The following is an 18,335-nucleotide window of genomic DNA, read 5'->3' as shown; positions in this document are numbered from 1 at the left end:
TTAATTATCGTTTCTAATTCTAGCAGGTCGATGTGAGCGAAATTGTGCAGTGAAAAATTGTCATTTACTTTATCTAAAAATCTGAATTAAAAAAAATAAAGTCTTGTGAATTAAAGGATGGCTCGTTTCAAACGAAATCACATTTAAAACACATTCAAATGGTGAAATAAAATTGCAAGTTATAAATAGGAACTAATTTTTTTACAGCACTTATCTTTCTTCACTTCTTGTTGTTTGTTTGTCTGTCAACTACAAATCTTATAATCGATATTTAACACACTCCTACCTGTCTAATCGATCTGAAATTTTGCACACTTGCGTAAAGTTGGAGACAATGCATGAATCGATTGACAGAATAAATAATTTAAAAATTAAAAAAGTTTCAATATTAAAAGAAATTTAAAAATAATTTTTTCTGCTACAAATCTTGGAATCCATATTTAACACACTCCTACCAGTCCAATCGATCTGAAATTTTGCACACTTGCGTAAAGTCAGAGACAATGCTTGAATCAGTTGACAGAATAAATAATTTTGTAAATTTACAAAATTTTTATATATTAAAAAAAATTTGAAAATTAATTTTTTTCAATATTGAAAATAAAATTAGAAATTCATTATACATGTGTAACATCAAAGACACTGAATTCTTTAGAAGTGTTGTCTTTAAAAAGTGATTTTAACGCATATTATTTCTTATATATTCGCTCAACTTAAATAAAGTACGCCAATTCCCAAAACAACGAAAACGATAAGTACTGCGGGTATGTAAACGCTCGTATAGTTCCTACATATTCACTGTGTATGCATGAGTTATATTCATGCAAAATGTATGTATTATACATGCAGTGTCAGGCTTCTATCAAGTAACCCATTTCATGAAATATACATGGTTGAGCAGGAGGTTTTGCATCACTTCCAAGTTGAACTAAGTTCTTCAGTAATATATTTAAAGTAGGCGTTTCTAAGTAATTAATATAGGAAATTTGACTTGATAATGCCCTCAACGCTTGCTCGCAATACAGTTATTCTCACCTGTAGGCTCTCTATATATAGTGTTTTTGACATGTGTACATGAGTAATACATATTCCACTTTTTTATGGCTTCAATAATGTGGGAGTTAACATCGTTACCGAACAAAGCGCATGCACGTGGAAGCTAGCCAACAAAGAATGTTTCGCATGAAAGAACTCTTTTCCAATCCAGGTGCGTGAGCTCATGAAGTGTCCATCCTGACGGTGAATTTGATGTTCTTAGCTAGAAATTGGTAGCGAAATTTCATACCAGAATTAAATGAAAGAGAGAGTCCAAACGGAATATTGAACCTCATATCACTGGTTAGATGACAGTGATCATGTTCCGTAATCAATAAAAAATTCCTGGTGAGTTACGCCATGGTTGAATTAATTCAACCATGAGTTACGCTATCCCAAAAACTCATAAGAACCAATCATCTAGGCTACCTAAAACAACGATTAGATAATAGAATAGAAGAATAGAAGTGTCGGCGTTGAAGAAATAGGCCCATGGCCTGTTGCCGATTCTTGAACTTTTCGTGACTTGATTCACAAGGGATCCGGCCTTTGGAACCCGATCTTTCCATAACTGACGATTGATTGAGATGCTGCTGGACTTATTGCCTGGTCCGTAATTTGCTAGGCATTTTAAGACTGAACATATGCTCCTGCATAGCTTCGTCTAGTCTGTTTTTGAAGATGTTCATACTCGGGAGCTTCAACGATGCTATCAGGGAGGCTGTTCCACATGTCGGTGACTTGAAGCGAGAAGAAATGTTGTCGCATGGATGTGTTACAACGCAATTTTTTTAGTTTATAGCCGTGGCCCCTGTTGTTGGTTCTTGTTTCAAATTCTTCAAATTCGTCAAAATAAATCTGACTTGACGATATATCATATATCCTAGCGACGATATGGTCTCATCTCTCCTCAAGCGCGAGCGGCCTTGGTCTATTTTTTGCCGGCTCACTTCCGGTCGCACAACAGTCGTAAAATCATGTCAGGTCGACGGCGGTCACGAGCGGTGGGATGGAAGGCGGCAGGGGAAAGAGCAAGCAAGTGATGGCGGCATTGAATGTGCTGCGTTGAATGTAGTATGAAGTTTGGCGAGTAAGAAATCCTTCTCCAACTGAATGCTTGTGGATGGATAATCCGGCATATCTACAATATGACTTGTTATATTATTATTAGAGAATTTTGATTCTTGGGAATGCCTCGATTTTTCGTTTACCTGAAGGGAACGTTTTCAAAACACTTTATTCCCTTCTGTAAAATAGTAATTAAAATGCTAGAAACACTAATTGTTACTGGAGTGCTTTTGAACGTTTGCGAACTAACTTTGGTTTGCACTATTAATTATTGCAGAATAGCAAACTGAATATTTCGTCTTGAAAAAATCTTACGGGTTACATATGTAAATAAAGTCTACAGCCACGCCTATATTAGTCTAATCTCAATTTATGGAGCGAAATTTTTTAAATAAGCTCGTCTACTTCATTCGCAATAAAACCCTCTCCAGGATAAATAAGAGAAAACTTAATGGTCATCTTTATATAGTTATATAATTTCTTTATGTATTTTCAAGACAGGACGTAGAAGGACGTTGTAAACAGGATAACTATGAATAATCAGACTGTAAATTTCAACGAGGCTTAGAACATTAAATGGCATTGAAAGAAATTAAAGCGACTCCAAATAAACGACTTTAGGATAGTAGGTACAATGTTACATACGTTAGGGTTTCTTAGGAGCTCAGGAATGGACATTTCAATAGCAGAAACATTAATCATGCATTCAAAAAGTCAAACATTTAAAGGCGCAAAAAGGCAAGTGTGACATCAAAATTTTCATTCTGCAAGTTCAGCTTCTACATCCACGATACTTATTGCCCACATTCACAATGAACAACTGCATAATAGAGTACGGTCGTGGCTTCAGATAAACTGTTGATTTCCATGTACGGACTTTACGGGAAGTTGGAAAAGAATGAATAAAAATAGTATGATGATAAGATGATGATAAATTCTTCTTGAGAATTTTTGTAAATTCACGTGACCAGAAGTGATCCAAGAATATTTTTTGGACGTTGATTCATTTTTTAGGCAGAAAGGTTGAACGACTCGCACACTCGACAGACTTTTGGCAGAAGAGGTCTGCTCCATCTTCCTAGTCGAGTGTTTGATATTAAATGCGCATGTCGGAGAGAAGAGCTGATCAACGGTAAGAAAGCTAAAAGACATGCACGGATTTTAAGCATCATCTTAAAACGTCACTTCCTGTCGAACAATGACGACGCACGAAAATTTCCGAGATCCTTGCTCCCCACAAACGGGTAATAAATTAAAAAAAAACAGTGCCAATAGGTTACCAAAACAACGGTAAACTGGAAATACTGGCCAATACATGTCAAGGCCTTTGGTCAGGTAAAGAAAAAATTTTACCGGACCCACAATGGTTATAAGAAAATGAAGAATGATTGCCGGGAGAATTAGACCAGTCTTGTAACAATTCAAGTATACGCTGAAAAAAACTGGAAATAAAACAAATCTTATCTACCAAACAAATTAAGATGCATGAGCTCAATGGGAAAATACGCAAACGAAATGGTCGCAAGTGAAAATATGAATGTAACCTTCTCATCATGTTCAACTTTGTTCAGCCATCAAAGCGAGTATAGAAACAAAGCAAGAAACACAATCACACAAACCAATATTTGATTAACAATTTATTTATGTGTCTTTATGTGAACAATTTATTTAGTTCATGTGTCGACTGTACATGAACCAGTGTGAGTAAAGGCAAAATAGGTACTGTCGCGGAACACTACATATGAAAATATGTACAGTGCTCACGTCCATCGGTTCACTAGTACAGACTCTAAGGCGCTACATAGGGTGATTTAATGGGGACAAAGAAAATTTGAAACTCAACTGAATGCTTACAACTGAAAATCATAATGAGTCATCGCACACTGCGTTCAATAAATTGCATCGAACAAATAAATCTAAAATCGTTTGTTGTGCATCTTGAGTCAAATAAGAGATCCCTGTAATGTTTGGCCGAGAAAACTACGAAAATCCTAGCATAAAGCTGGCAGTGTAATTCAAGGACTGAAAAAAAACAATGCAAGACGAGTTTTAAGATGAGTGCGTCTTAAGACTAGGCGGCGTTGTTTCCTCAACTGAAATCTAAGAAGGACGTAAAAATGAAGAATTGAGAGAAGGCTTAACAAAGGCACAAAAAATAGCTGAGCAGACGATCAAATTTAGTGGTTCGGTCATGATCTGGATGAAAAAAGTATTTTCAGTCAATAATATCAACTAAACCGTGAAAAACGATCTAGATGAGGGAGCGCTACTTCCGAAATTCTGCTCAAAGGCACAAAAAGAAGAAAGGTGCACCTTTAAATAATAGTTCATAGAAATAATTATTTATGTGTACTTATTTTTGTCCTCACTAAAAACAATAAATTACCCTGCTTGAGTTATATAGATCAGTATGAACTTTTTAATGTGGTACCGTCCTTGAGGTAAAATGTTTACCACCGCAAATCTATGATTGGTTATTAAAAATAAAAAAATTATACGATGATGTAAAAAAAGATGCAAGTATTCTGACGTCGTCAACACGAAGAGAAGATAAATTATTTCACAATAACGAAGAACAGAAAAAAAACAGACAGACTACAAATACCTCAGGTCACGAGCACCTTCACGCAAACTCTCCTGCACAAGTTCGCGTAATAAAAAGCGACCGAGATGAATAGCCAATGTAAACTTATGTTATTCTTTTTACAAAATCTAACATTATGTACATGTGAATTGGAAATCATTTTGTAGACATCATGTTTTTTACAGAGCTCACTAATATTAATTAACAAATTTGAGGAACTACCTTGTCACTCTGCAATAGAAAAATTAAGCTATTCTTGGATTTTGAATGAGTTTGAAGCTTCCTTCCGTGAGAGTAGTGGAATAATTTTGTTTATATACATGCAACACTTAGTAACCTGGCTTCATATTGAATGAGCAACGTGGCTTCATAGAACGCTGACCGCTAAGTTTCGCGAAGCCCTTAGCACCACATCTAATCACTAATCCTACAGGTAAAAAGTCATCAGTGAATCGAGGACAGATGCGTGCTGTCAGATCGCTTTGGCGGAGGTGGCGGAGGTCTTTTCTTGCCGACAGATCCTTGGCTCAGGCGGTTGCTGCTAGCTATGCTAGAACCGGAGCATGGCACATCCGACAGTGGTCTTTGAGACTGAACAGACGGAGAAGATAAGGGAGGGGATACAGGAGGAGGAGATGGTAAAGGTGGGGAAGGTAAACTATCGGAGTCACTACACCCATTCTGATTGTTTGGGTTGTTGCCCAAATGATCGTAGATATTTCCGTAATGCTCTTGGATCCATAATCCGACGTTTCTCTCGGTCTCTGTAGGCGGCAATGAGTCCCTGAAGCCCAAAACTTCATGCGGGTTTTGATCGAAATCTTTGCATTTTTCTGCAACTTGCCACTTGCGCTGCATGACTTTTTGCAGGCTGCAGAGGAAGGTGCGAGGAGGCGTTAGTTTGTTGGCAGGATTGGATAAACTCTGCGGGGAGTTGGAGAGTCGCGTCGAGTCTGAGCGAGGTGGGGGAGGAGGCTTACTGGGGGAAGACGGCGTAGGGGGTGAAGGGGATGGTGAATAAATACAAGGAGGAATGTTTTGTACATCTTCTTTAAAGGAGATTTTTTTCTTTGGCTTAGGAGGCGGCTGCACAGGAAGCTTATTTTTCATGACTCCAACAGGAGGAGAAAGCGGTGATGGAGGAGAGTGAGAACTGGAGTCAGAAATTCGTCTTGGCTTGGGAGCGACGGGAGGAGGAGGAGGTGATTTGGGCTTCATAGAAGCATGAGGAAGCGTGGGTGGGGACGCGAGCCGAAGCTCGAGGTTCGCTAAGGGGAGAGTGAGAGGCGGAGGGGGAGGCGGTAAGGAGATCATACTGCATGTCATTTCATCCGGATTGGGGGGCGACAATTCATCTGGAGGAGGTGGAAGAGACGATGCAAGACTGAGGGTGGAAGCTAGAAGTTCGGGGGGAGGTGGAGGCAAGAAAGAGGGATCAACAGGATCCACATCAGGTAAGGGAAGAGGAAGTGGAAGGCCGTCTATCTCTGCAGACTGATAGCTCGGTGCAGGCATTGAGGGGAGAGTTGAATGGCTGTTGCGTTCTTCCACAGAATGTTTGGCGGACGAAAAACCTCTTGGCAATGTGCTACTGCTTGAGTTTCTTCTCTTGAGGCTTGATGATGATTCGTCGTTAATAGAGCGTCTAAGCGACTGCCGCAAGGCGGTTATAAGCGAGGCACCGCTTGAATTGCCGATGACACCCGCGTTGTCTCCGCACTCAAACTCGCGGTCGTGCAGCATTTGTCTAGTTGTGTTCGTGAGGGGGATTTTTGGGGCTGCAGGTTTTCTCTTGATGGTTCCTTGCTGGGAGAACTCTGATTCAAAGCCGTGCTCTGTAGAGGGAGTTGAGGCGTTTGAGCGATGACTCATGCAGCCGCTTGATGATGAACTGCTTGTAGAAGTGGTTGAGGCAAGTGTGTTGTAAACACTGGCATTATGGGTGGCGGCCACAGATAAATCATTATTTCTGCACCACGCATGTTGTCTATCTAAGGTATTAACGGGAGTGGCACCATCGCTGTCGCAGTCATCATCCCTGTCACTATCGTCAGCGGACGTAGCCACGCTAGATGCCAAGCAGGAGTCCAGGGAGCGGGACTCGCTTGAAGGAGTCGTCGCCTGGCTGGACGGCGCCGCGACGGACGCGAGGCTGAAGGATCGCGACGACGCCAGCAAGTCGATGTCTTCTTGGGCGAGGTCCTCGATCAGCGCCCGGTAGTTGGTCAACAAGCGACGGCCGCACTGCAACAATTAGCTAAAGTTATTCTTCGCTCAAATTTATTACCAAGCAAACACTTGATGGGATTCCATTATACCCTCAGGGTTTATACTTCTTTAACAAGGCTCTGTGTACTTGGTCTATCCTTTTCAACATGGATGTCTAATTTCCTAAACTAATAGAATTATCTAAATGATCATAATCTTCTGATGAATGCCAGTTGGTATGGGGCAAAATTTATTCCAAATAAAAAACAATTTGCAAATTATCAAGTTTAAAAATTATCTACTGTTAAAATAAGTTTAAGCGCTAGGTAACAGGAGGAATCCTGCATAACGATCTTCGTCGGTACTCCTCAAATTCTAAGAAGCAAGTGCGAGAGCAACAGTCACCTTGGCGATGCGGATAGCAGTGATCCAGCGATGCATGCTAGCTGCGTCGTCGGTACACAAATATTTGATGTGCTTGCTGCTTTTGGACTGCAGAGCCACAGGCTTGATGGCGAATCCCCAGTCGGTGGGAGACTTGTGCTTCTTACGCCAACCCACGCCTTGGTAAACCTGCCGAATGTGAATGGAATATAAACGATGTCATAAACTGGTATATATCTTTCATTATTTTGAGAAGCCACAAAGTGGCTCAGCAGCAGACTTGTGGATAATAAGCGAGAGAAGAACCGTCCACTGACAAAAAACATCGTCAGCGAACATTGCGAAAACTTATAATGAGGACACGTGGAGTACCATTTATTCGACCACTGTTATAGGAAAATCAAATTTTTCGACTAGATATATAGTTATAAAATATATTTACAACCCTTACCTGGCTTCCATCAAAAGTGACTAAGCAAACAAGGTCCTTAGATGATCTGGAGCTCTTGCCTTTCGGGCAATAGTATAGGCCCGAAGCTCTAAGGATGAAATAAAATTTTTTCCACATTTTCTTCCCCTCAGATTTCAGGAAAAGAGGACCTTCAACCTCAGGCACCGAGCCGGATGAGAAAAATTCCTGAAGAAAAAGTATTAGGCAATTATCAGGAAAGACATCCCATTAGCCTGTTTAGGTACGGCCTTAATTAGTTCGATTGATAACTTGACGATTTTCGTCGAAGAATACACGATTACACCAATGAGTGCAAAACAGACACGTAGTCAGCGAATAGTAAAATTACAATGGTAAAAATTCTCACTTCTATCAGATTATTTTTGGCCTCATCATCCAAAAGAGGCTCTGCAGGAGTTGACTGAGAGGCGTTGAGGAACTGCTCGGGCTGCCAGAAAAGCATGTACTTGTCGGGCCGGTCCAGGAAATACAATTTATTCTGACTGTCACGGGCCCACAGCAGCAAATTTTCTACGAGCATCTCGTCGTCCTCATAAATGCGTTCTGTGGCAGAAGATTACACCATTACGCATGTAGAGAAATAATTTTTAAAATGCAGTTATGGAACGACTTTGCAATTCTTGAACATGCAAAGAAGCACAAGACAACAAGAAAAAAATATAAAAGCATTTTACCTGCTCAATTAAACCATTGCGATAAAAATGCAGATGTGTCACTCGATTCAAAAAATGCGACTTCAAGATCGATTGAGATTTCATTCACTGAAAAAGGGATATTTTATTACGTCATAATAAAATGCAACACGCAAAATTAAAGGTTCTTCAGAGACGCACCCATGTAGAGGTCGGGGAGGTGCTCGACGATGGTCCACTTCGGGTCCATCGTGACGTGGTTCTTGTCTGCCAGGAGTCTAGTGACGCGCGCCACGGTCATCTTCTCGTCTACCAGTAAACTTTTGCTCGAACCGTCACGGGAAAAGGCTTTCAAGAACAGCTTTTTAACATTCGCCTCCTTGATTTTTTCCAGCGCCAACTTGATTTTTTCTGCTTTCAGTTGAGCAGCGTTGTCCACCTGAGAATATAACGAAAAATAGTTATCTGATCTGCCGATTCACCTGGAAATGCTGCTTGCGGTTGACTTAAAGCTTGTGCAAAATTTCAAGTTTGTGTAAAAAAAGTCGATCGTTTCAATATTGTCATTCATTTGCAGATTTAAATACATTATCTTACATCTGGAAAAATTTGACAAAATATTTTTCGCTGGGCGATATAATTATTTTAGTTTTCTATTAGGAATAATAACGTCTCAGGTTTTGATTCTAGTTGAAGTTTTGTGCGGAGAACAGCAAGTAAAGTCACACTAGTACCTGATTAGCGAGCTGCAGCTGCTGCTGACGGTGGGCGTTAGAGGCGCCGCTGCTGGCGCTGCTCTCTGAAGACAGCACGCTGACGCAGTCGCTGAACGCGCTGTCGTTGTCAGGACTGTCAGTGCGAGCTGTTGAAAAACAAGCTATGAGGTCAGGGTAGGCAGGTTAGCCCAGTGAGTCAGGGTGGGCAGGTTAGCCCAGTTGCTACAGAAGTGCGGGTTCGGTCCCAGCTTTGTACGACACTTTTGAGCAAAATCGGCGAGGAGGCCGGGCAGTTAAATATAATCAAATTGAAGCAGTGAGTTGCGTATTCGAGACCGCAAGAAGCTGCGAATTTTCTGCGATGTTAAGAATCGGTGATTGGTTTAACGGCCTAATCAACGCTGAAACCGCTATTATTATCCATTTATTATATATACCAACATGAATTTTTTCAGCAATGGAATAAATTAAACAAATTCATCGCAGTCGCACCACAGCAATGATAGAATATACAAATGTTCACCCTAAATTAAGTAACGTACTATGAGTCTTGAGCGTTTAAAAAAATTAATCAAATGGGAACGTCAAGACAAAAAATCAAATGTTCTCCAACACTTATAATGAATAATCATCTTACACATGGCAGGATTAGGCTGCTCGCCATCACCGCAGTCAAATTTGGCCTTCGAGTCGCCCTGCTGCGACGAGCGGTTCGCGGTGCACGGCATTCTTCTAGCTCCTCCTGGTGGAATATTACCAAATAACGTCATGAATATGACATCCCATGGAGCAAGTCAAGTTTCAATGCTGCTGATAGGATGATTATCATTATATATTTCGATCAAATCTACAGGTTATTTCCGTTACGTCACCTGTGTTGCTGCTGGACGGATGAGGTTCGGCCGGGCGATCTTTGAGCTCTTGGTCGAATTGGCTGCCTAGAGCGCAAAGTTCTCCAAGTATGGCGTCCAATTCCAAATCCCCGGAGTCTGAACCACCAACGAAAAAAAATTAGAAAGAATGCAACTTTTGATCGATGCGGAAATAAGTGGTTTCAGTAGACAAGAGACTTGTAGAAACATAGAATAGTGGCTTGTTACAATAAACTTACAAGCAAAATTCATAAAGTTTCGAAATGCATTATATTTCAGAATAGTAGAGGTACCGGGCAAGTAAGTTCTTAAAATCTTTAAATACTGTCAAATATAAAAATCAAGACAAGTCAGTTCTAAAGTCAGTTCGTGACAAGTCAGTTAAAAAAATGTTTAAATACTGTCTAAGGCTTCTTTGTTTGGGATCAACTGGCCCAGTGTTTACACATACTTCACTCTAAACACATTACTCTCTCACATTATTTCACTCAGTGGTTACACATTACTTCACTCTAAATGCGCTGGTTGACAAACTACCTATACCAAATCACACTTTAATTATACGTGCAATATTTCCTAATCATTATCATGTCACTTCAACCATCGGCATAAATGTCAAATAAAACAATGGAAGACTCGTAATAACTTGTGAACGGAAAATGGCTTTCATAGTGGACGGCAATAGCAAGACCAAAACGTAAAAAATACACGAAGAGAATAAAATATAAAAATCTATTGGTTAAACCCAATAAGAAAGAATAAAAAGAAGGGTAAGTCAAGCCACTGCAAATCACTTGGTTGAAAGGAGAGCCTCCACTTACACGAGGCAGAGGCAAGAGCATTGCAACAGACGGTTTGTTATCAGACCAAACTGACAGCTAAGATAGGGCAAAACATGTCTCACGCACGATCACTTCACCCTATATAGCAAGACGGAACTAGAACATTAACTGCGCACCAAACATGATAGTTAACATTATTTTTTAATTCAGATTGGATCTCTAACATAATCGCAATATCTTGAATATTATTATGTCGTGCGAATATTATTTACAAATAATGACGTAACATAATTGTTAAAACAGCTTTCATCGATATATGTCCGCAGACGTCAATGATATAAAGATTCTTTTCGATGTATCACAACTGACGACATGCGCACATTGGTCAGCGCACATGGGGCTCATCCAACAACGGAATCCCAGGCAGCTCTTATCTATAGAGCGATAATCATAATGAAATGTAGGCGATAACATCGTCATGTGATTGTAACGGCAAACGAAGACTTGACCAACAGAAAATTAGCGAATAATATTGTACTATGTTTGTCATCAGCGCTGAAATAAAGGAATTAATTACCCAGTGTAACCGATCGACTTACCTTCCAAGTTAGCTTTAGAAAGTCTGTGGGCGTCGGTGCGAGGAGGGTGGAGCTTCTCCCTCCTGACGACGCCTGTAAAAGGCGTTGCAGAGATGCTACTGCTGTTGCTGCAGGAGCTGGTTGAGGCTGTGGAGGGCAAGACATGGTTGTGGATGGTTGTGGTGGCGCTGCTGCTTGACGAGGAGCTTCTGTGGGTGGGGGTCGGGGAAGAAGGCGCGACGTGGGACGAAGGCAGCGAAGTTCTGCTCTCTGAGCAGGGTTGATCGAGGCCCTGAAATAAAAACAATACATAGAAGTTTTCGCTAAAATGAAAAAAGAGGAATAAAGCGACGTGGAAGAAAATCCAGACAACTAAGCACATATGTAAAGCGAAGGAAATTTGAAGCATAAGTTGAGTGTGGCTTCCTCAGAAACTGATTTCTACTGAACTCCTACACGGAATTAAGAGAAATCAGGACCAAATATATTGTAACTTTTGAATTGTTACATGTCACTGGCGACTTCCAACTTACATAAATTTTTGAGCGCATCGACAAATTTCAAATTAGTTGTTGCCGGTTGCGCTTTGCGTTTTTTTATGACCGAACATTCAGTTACTTCAAAATCGATCAAAAATTCCTACTACTGTATTCAGTTTGCAGTAAACCGTATGCAGACGAAGGTCTGGAGGACGGCAGCTGCAAGAACAGCCAAATTTAGGGTCCCTGCAGCCGCTTAAAAATAGCAATGCGAGCGGCAGCTGTCGCTTTCGCTGAACCCGCGAGGCAGCAGCGTAGCGCTCATCCTGCGTGAAGGGCTGATAGCTACACACAACTAAACGTCGATCCTATAACCATCGTGAGCTAGTAAATCATTGATTAAAATGCTATTTTGAATTAATCACGTAGAACAAAATGTGAGGAAAAACGCGATTTTTACACTGTGCAATAATATACGTACTTAGTTGAGCTTTCATTCGAATTTGTTGCACTGGGTGACTGATGTGAATCGTGAGTTTTTTTTTAATGTAATAACTATAAATGAATGCAAGATCACGTGTTATTTTCTGTATCTTACCTCAAATAAATTGTCGACATCGAAAGAATTGAATTCACATAGAAGTTGGTCGAGGTTTACAAGGGGGCTGTGCTGTTGATGTGCTGCCAACGTCATATTACGAAATACTTTTCTGGTAGAGCATTCAACGCGATGTTTTCTCAATGTTTAAGAGCATAAATTGAATAAAGATTGAGCTGCAGCTTTGTTGAAAAGAAATGCAGAATTGTTGGTAAGGTTGAAATTTTCAATCCGATTTAAAACTTTTCCGAAGTTGTGTGTAGTTACTAGAATAATCTTTGGTACATGACTAGTATTTCACCTTGGAAATGAAAGAAATGATAATATTTCAGAAGGAGCGATTATTTAATTATACCAAACATCGACACACCAAGCATCCTAAGCAATAGAGTTACTGTCAAACGAGTTGATATTAAAAAGAGGAACTTTACATAAGATATGGTACCAGATATCAGTCAGTTGATATAGCATATAGCGCTCTATATTGATAAGGAAGAGCGAACTAACCGCTCACTGTTTCACCAGAATAAAGACTGACGTTAGAAGGCTTAGCAAGCATTGCCTACACTGCTTGATAATGGACTGAGTCAGAGATAAGGTGATAGATAACAAAGTACTTCGTGATATACAAATTAATTAAATTCAGTAATGATGACGCACTACATTTATGAGATCGAGGTTATCACTTTGGTCTGCAAATATCCAATAAAACGTCAATATTTCAAATAAATCTTTATTCAAGGCTAGACTGTCCTGGTTTGATACGAATAGTATTAGCTACTCATAATAGAAGGCAAGACTTCACTGAATACGAGGTACACTCAACGCAAACTAACGATTACAGTGAATGTTAAGCCCCAAATAATGAATTGTATGCAGGGTTATCGCACAATCAAAGAGTAAATCAGGAATGAATGAATAACGTCAAAGCCATGTCTATTGAGACTAGTAGTTACGATGGAAAAATAATTTATTCTAAATCGTGTCGCAGATTCGAATATTTATAATAATGAAAGTGATATTCAAAAATATCAATCGCAAGGTTTGAGAAGAACACGACGAAAAGATACACGAAGGGCGACTTGGTTTCACAGCACAATTTGTAACAACGAAAATAACATTGAGAAGTAGCTCATTTTTATTTAAACGTTGTTAAGTTGATGCCACCTGACTTTTCGCGAGAAAACACAATTATTCAGTATGGCGAACAATCATCATTACTCCCATCGTGTCGGTTTCAATTCGAATTTGTTATTATGACCATTTCGAATATTTCTTTAACACCATTGTACGCGTGATGATCCAAATTTGTTGAGAACGAAGCAAAATACATTCCGGAGAATTGGCTAGATTCATTCATGTAGCCTCTAAATAATAATTATAAGTTGCACCGCAACTGCAAGGCACCCGACGGAAGCAGTCGTTCTAAGCACTGGATGATGTCCACATCCTATAGCAAAAATCACCAGCCCAATTGAATGAAAAATTAATAAACTATCTACATGTCGAAATAAAATAGGTTCCTCAAAGTCAGAAAAAACGTTTTCTCGCTAAATAACAATATCACACAAGTCTTCCAGCAGCGTGCTGCTGAATACTAATAGATACGTGAACAATGGCCGACTAATAGGAATGGTCTAGACAAGCGAAAGCAATACTGGTGCACGAGCCCGACGTCGGGCGCCCAATTGTTGTGCACAAACTTGATGGTAGTTTGTATACTTCAAATACCTTCTAACCCAGACAATACATGCGATTTTAATTAAAACATGATAATGCCGTCTAACACACAACACACAAGACAGGAAGGGATATTTATAAACGTATTCAATAATGGAGGAGCAGAAAAAACGTTATCGATCACCAGTAGCTAATTTTTTTAATGTTGAACTAAATACAACAGTTGACAATGTCACATCATGGAAATTTGACATTAAAAGTTCTATGTAATGAGCACACTAGACACGATTGCAATTGATAATAATGCTGCACTGACATACAAGCGCACCTACACCGACACGCCACACCGCGGCACTGAGTGTGGCAGCAGAGCTACTGCTCCACAAGGCCTTGTGTCTCTAACATGACGTCTCATGCGGATGACGTATACGTTATGGACAATTTGTTTAATCAAAATAATCATTAAACTACCCCCAAGTCGGATCAATGAGAAAAATAAAATAATATAAATATCATGCTCGTAAGTGCACAATGTAACAGGATTTATTGGCACATCGCAATTGGTTGTACGTAGAGCTGGTAACCGCACAAGTGCTACGCAATCAAGCCACCAAGCTAAGCTCCGCCCGCGCAGCTCTGATGACGTAGTGAGGCCGCCAAGCCTGACTCAAAGAGCAAGCAGAAATACTATACATATTGCATTCACATCCGGTTAGTCATGAGAGAATATAAGGCCCGCGGTAAACTCGCTCCTCTCACGTGCGACAACGGTACATTTCAGCGGATGCTCCTGAAACGTGAGAATTGTACGAGCTATATTTATTACGGTAAAACCAAAATAGTGTGAGAAAAGTCATCAGTGTAGTGAAAATTTGCAACTAAAGCAAAATTGAATACAAATAAAAATATTAGTAATTTACTTGCTTTCAATATCACATCACTCGATTTTTTAATAGTTATTTCATGGTTGATAGACAAACACGCGTGGAAATTTTAGATAAATCTATGCATCTTTCTTGCTTACATTACAGAATTTTTTCAAATTGAAGATCTCATTCTAAGTCAGGACACGACAATAAATTAAATTATTTCTTACTTATACTCTACAGCCCACGTGAAGGTTCTCACCCCCACACAAGGTCCAGGTGCAAGCAGTTATTCCAGGTATTGGGGGGCACTAATGCCAGCACCGAACAATGGTCTGCATGCGACGAGGCGTGTCGCCAAGCGGCCGCGACCAACTCAATGACGCAAGCCTACATAACGGACTGTGACCGATTCGGGGAAAGGGCAAGTGCATGCATCTCGCTCCTGACGATGAACAACAGGAATACGTTAAATATGAGAGGGAAAAGTTTACACTGAAACGCCTGTCTCACGCTACCCTCTAATCCAATTAGGGTTTGGAAACTTTTCTCCAGTATAAGTTATCTCATTAATAAATTTACTTTTGTCATTTTTTCTCGGTCTGTAATTTTAGACAGCAATTTTGTTATGTATGTCGGATTTCCCGCTGGCTGACGACGAGCTCTCTGTCAGCGGGGGATCATTTAGGAGTAACATTGCGCGGAGCTTGGAGGCGTGCGGTGCTACGCAGTGCTGCTCTGGCCACAAGCTTTTTGGTTGAACTGGTCCACGGACAAAAGAGGCGTCCTCACTACAATCCATCGAGGATATTTTTCATCAATGGCAATAACACTGATCGCAAATGAGTTGTTTCAAGTCGCGAATCAATATATAATGACATCTAAATGGCGAATCCAAAATAATAACAGACAACACGAAAAACACAATTTTGCTATTGTCAGTTGCTGCACGGTGCGCATATGCAAGCACAGAGCTGAACACAAGTCAAATCTACAAGTGAATAATAATATTAGGAAAGAAAAGAAATGATAAGATAACCATCAACTACCGTCCACGTTGAATCTTATGAACAACAGACAGCTGTTTATTTCAGTTCACCTGGCGCGTGGGGTGTCTCGCAGGATCAATTACGGAAAGGAACGTGTCCTTGTTATAGGACAGAAGGTCCAGAAAAAGATGTAAGGACAGGAAGGAAGGAAATTCTACCCTCGGCACGGTGGCGCCTAGGCTTCCCAATGTCCTGCGTCTCGACGATGAAACCACTTCTAGCTTCGCTAAAAGGTGTGTAAAAAATAACTAGACGGGCCTCGCGTAGACACTCTACCACCGGTTACAATAATGAGAACTCTGTCTGTTACTTGTAACTATCGAGCTCAGCGGCTGATTACTTCGGAACTCAAGGAATAAACGTACAATCTTCCTCATTCTAATGTATCGAACTTTATACGAATTAAAGCCAGAACTTTTTTATTTTCGGTTCTGAGTCCTAACCTTGCGACAAAGTTGTAATAACATTACGTTAATTTATTTATTATATTTTTTTGCGAAAATATTGTTAATGAAAAATTAGATCAGCGGCGCTGGTAGAGATCATTTCATTAGCTTAAGGTAAATTGAATAGCTTAAGGTAAATTCATATGAAATTGATAAAATTTTCGCCGGCAATTTTGTCCTCAATCATGAAATAAATCAGTTCAGCAGAAGATATTACAGCCATCGAAAGAAAGCAGCAACACACAAAAAACAAAAAAGTTTCCGTGAAGGTAAAGGATCATTTGTCTAAATCTAATTCAGTTCTCGTGTTTCAAAGTTCCTCACTTTCGGCATTTAACTCAACCGTAAGTAATTTCACGTCGACTGAATTAATAGATCACGGTAACAACTTAGGCACACAGTCGTGCCATTGAATATAAATGGTTTAATTGAACTGGACATCAGCAATAGTAGAAAACTGTTCAGGCATTTTTCAGAACCGGATGAATTGAACAAAATCGAACATTCAAAATTAAGGGGCTGGATAAGTTTGGCAGTTTTAAATCAATCTCTGGCAAAAAAATATAATGATGGGCCAGAATGAGAAGCCGTACTGGATATATTGACAGTTAAGAAAAATTTAAAGGAATGTAACAAAATTTTACTATGCTAGAAAATCCAGCTGCACCAGTCCACGAATACATAAATTCGATTCAAATATATTTTACGAACGGACGAAAGTTGATGCGCTATATCATTTTCAAGCGAAACTATATAAATAACGAAAAGTAAAATTTAAATCTTGCTTTGGCTCCTCAAATACCTGGATGAGGGGAAGGAAGCACAGTTCATAACAGTCATAAAATAATTCGTCGAAGACTAAGTCAACCCTAGGCCTACAGAAGAGATCCCTGACAAGCATGGGGCTTCCCGCACGGAAGCGAGGGGCGTGGCAGAGTCAGCCTGATAAAGAGGTCACCCAAGCCACGTAATCACTAGATAAGTCAAATAACCGCTGAAATAACCATCTTGAAGATTGAAAAATCTAACCAGATGATAGGGTTGGGCAGCGGGGCGAGTTCACCAAAATATCTGAATGAGCGCCGCGCGATCATCATTCTGGACTCAATGGCAGTGGTATATTTGGCAGACTTGTAGGGGAGTAGGGGCGCTCCATTTACTGTACACCGTCTGAGCAGAATTATGTTGCACTCCCGCGGAGTGTTACGCAAATGGAGCAGTAAGTTTTTATCTGTTAAATTCAATGACTTAATTTTGAACAAAAAATTTTATTCATTTTATTTGAATTTAAATCGTTTGTCATACTTGGGTTTTACCCAAAAACCAAGGGGGTAAGCTACATAACTACATTTTGCGTACGTTTATTTCAATAATTCCACTTTTTTCACCATAGATACGTCATAATAGAGCAAAGTATGTATTGAATTAAATTTTCCCAGATCTTTACTGTATTCATGTTATTCAATATTCATATATCAGATTTGTTTAAGAGGTATGAATAAATATTTTCTTGATGACTTTAACCCAGTATTAATGTATTCTAAGTCGTAAGTAATAACATAAAATGGGTATATTATTATGCAGAAAGTTTCATCGATGTTTTATTTCTGGGTGTTAAACAACTGGAGTGTTTTACATTAAAAATTCGGCACATGTGGGTCAATGGGCTGCTTTTTAAGTAGGTGCACGGTGCAGCACCAATTTGAGTTATTAATAACACTTAAAGAGGTAATCACACTTGCGTAAACCAGTTTTCTATAATCGTGCACATAACAGATACCGTTGTAGATGTGCGAAGTGGATCTTGGGGCCGCCAGCGTTGTCGTGATAAGCTGGCAGATTTCTGTCTTAATGGACCGGCCGCAACTCGACAGAAGTGACCGCCA

The 18,335-nt window shown here is 39.9% G+C and overlaps 1 protein-coding gene across 2 annotated transcripts in view; it reads right to left on the bottom strand.

The window, feature by feature from the left end:
* Window positions 1-2,555: 2,555 nt before the first annotated feature.
* Window positions 2,556-18,335, bottom strand: part of LOC108668866 (abnormal cell migration protein 10) — a 65,780-nt gene continuing 50,000 nt past the window's right edge. The window contains exons 1-10 of one of the 2 annotated variants that reach the window (XM_018156124.2): window positions 12,409-12,898; window positions 11,353-11,623; window positions 9,972-10,088; window positions 9,737-9,841; window positions 9,118-9,245; window positions 8,585-8,822; window positions 8,098-8,294; window positions 7,731-7,916; window positions 7,301-7,468; window positions 2,556-6,931 (exon numbers count right to left, since the gene is read on the bottom strand). In XM_018156124.2, coding sequence (XP_018011613.1) covers window positions 5,132-6,931; window positions 7,301-7,468; window positions 7,731-7,916; window positions 8,098-8,294; window positions 8,585-8,822; window positions 9,118-9,245; window positions 9,737-9,841; window positions 9,972-10,088; window positions 11,353-11,623; window positions 12,409-12,504 — 3,306 coding nt within the window. In that variant the 5' untranslated portion in view covers window positions 12,505-12,898 and the 3' untranslated portion in view covers window positions 2,556-5,131. Of the gene's footprint in view, window positions 6,932-7,300; window positions 7,469-7,730; window positions 7,917-8,097; window positions 8,295-8,584; window positions 8,823-9,117; window positions 9,246-9,736; window positions 9,842-9,971; window positions 10,089-11,352; window positions 11,624-12,408; window positions 12,899-18,335 lie in introns of those variants that run through there. The other variant, XM_018156123.2, reaches the window with a different exon arrangement.

Source organism: Hyalella azteca, unplaced genomic scaffold (genome assembly GCF_000764305.2).
Source record: "Hyalella azteca isolate HAZT.00-mixed unplaced genomic scaffold, Hazt_2.0.2 contig12726, whole genome shotgun sequence".
In the NCBI taxonomy this organism is placed as follows: Eukaryota; Metazoa; Arthropoda; class Malacostraca; order Amphipoda; family Hyalellidae; genus Hyalella; species Hyalella azteca.
Note: the sequence above shows the minus strand (reverse complement) of the source record. Positions and strands in the feature narration are given on the sequence as shown.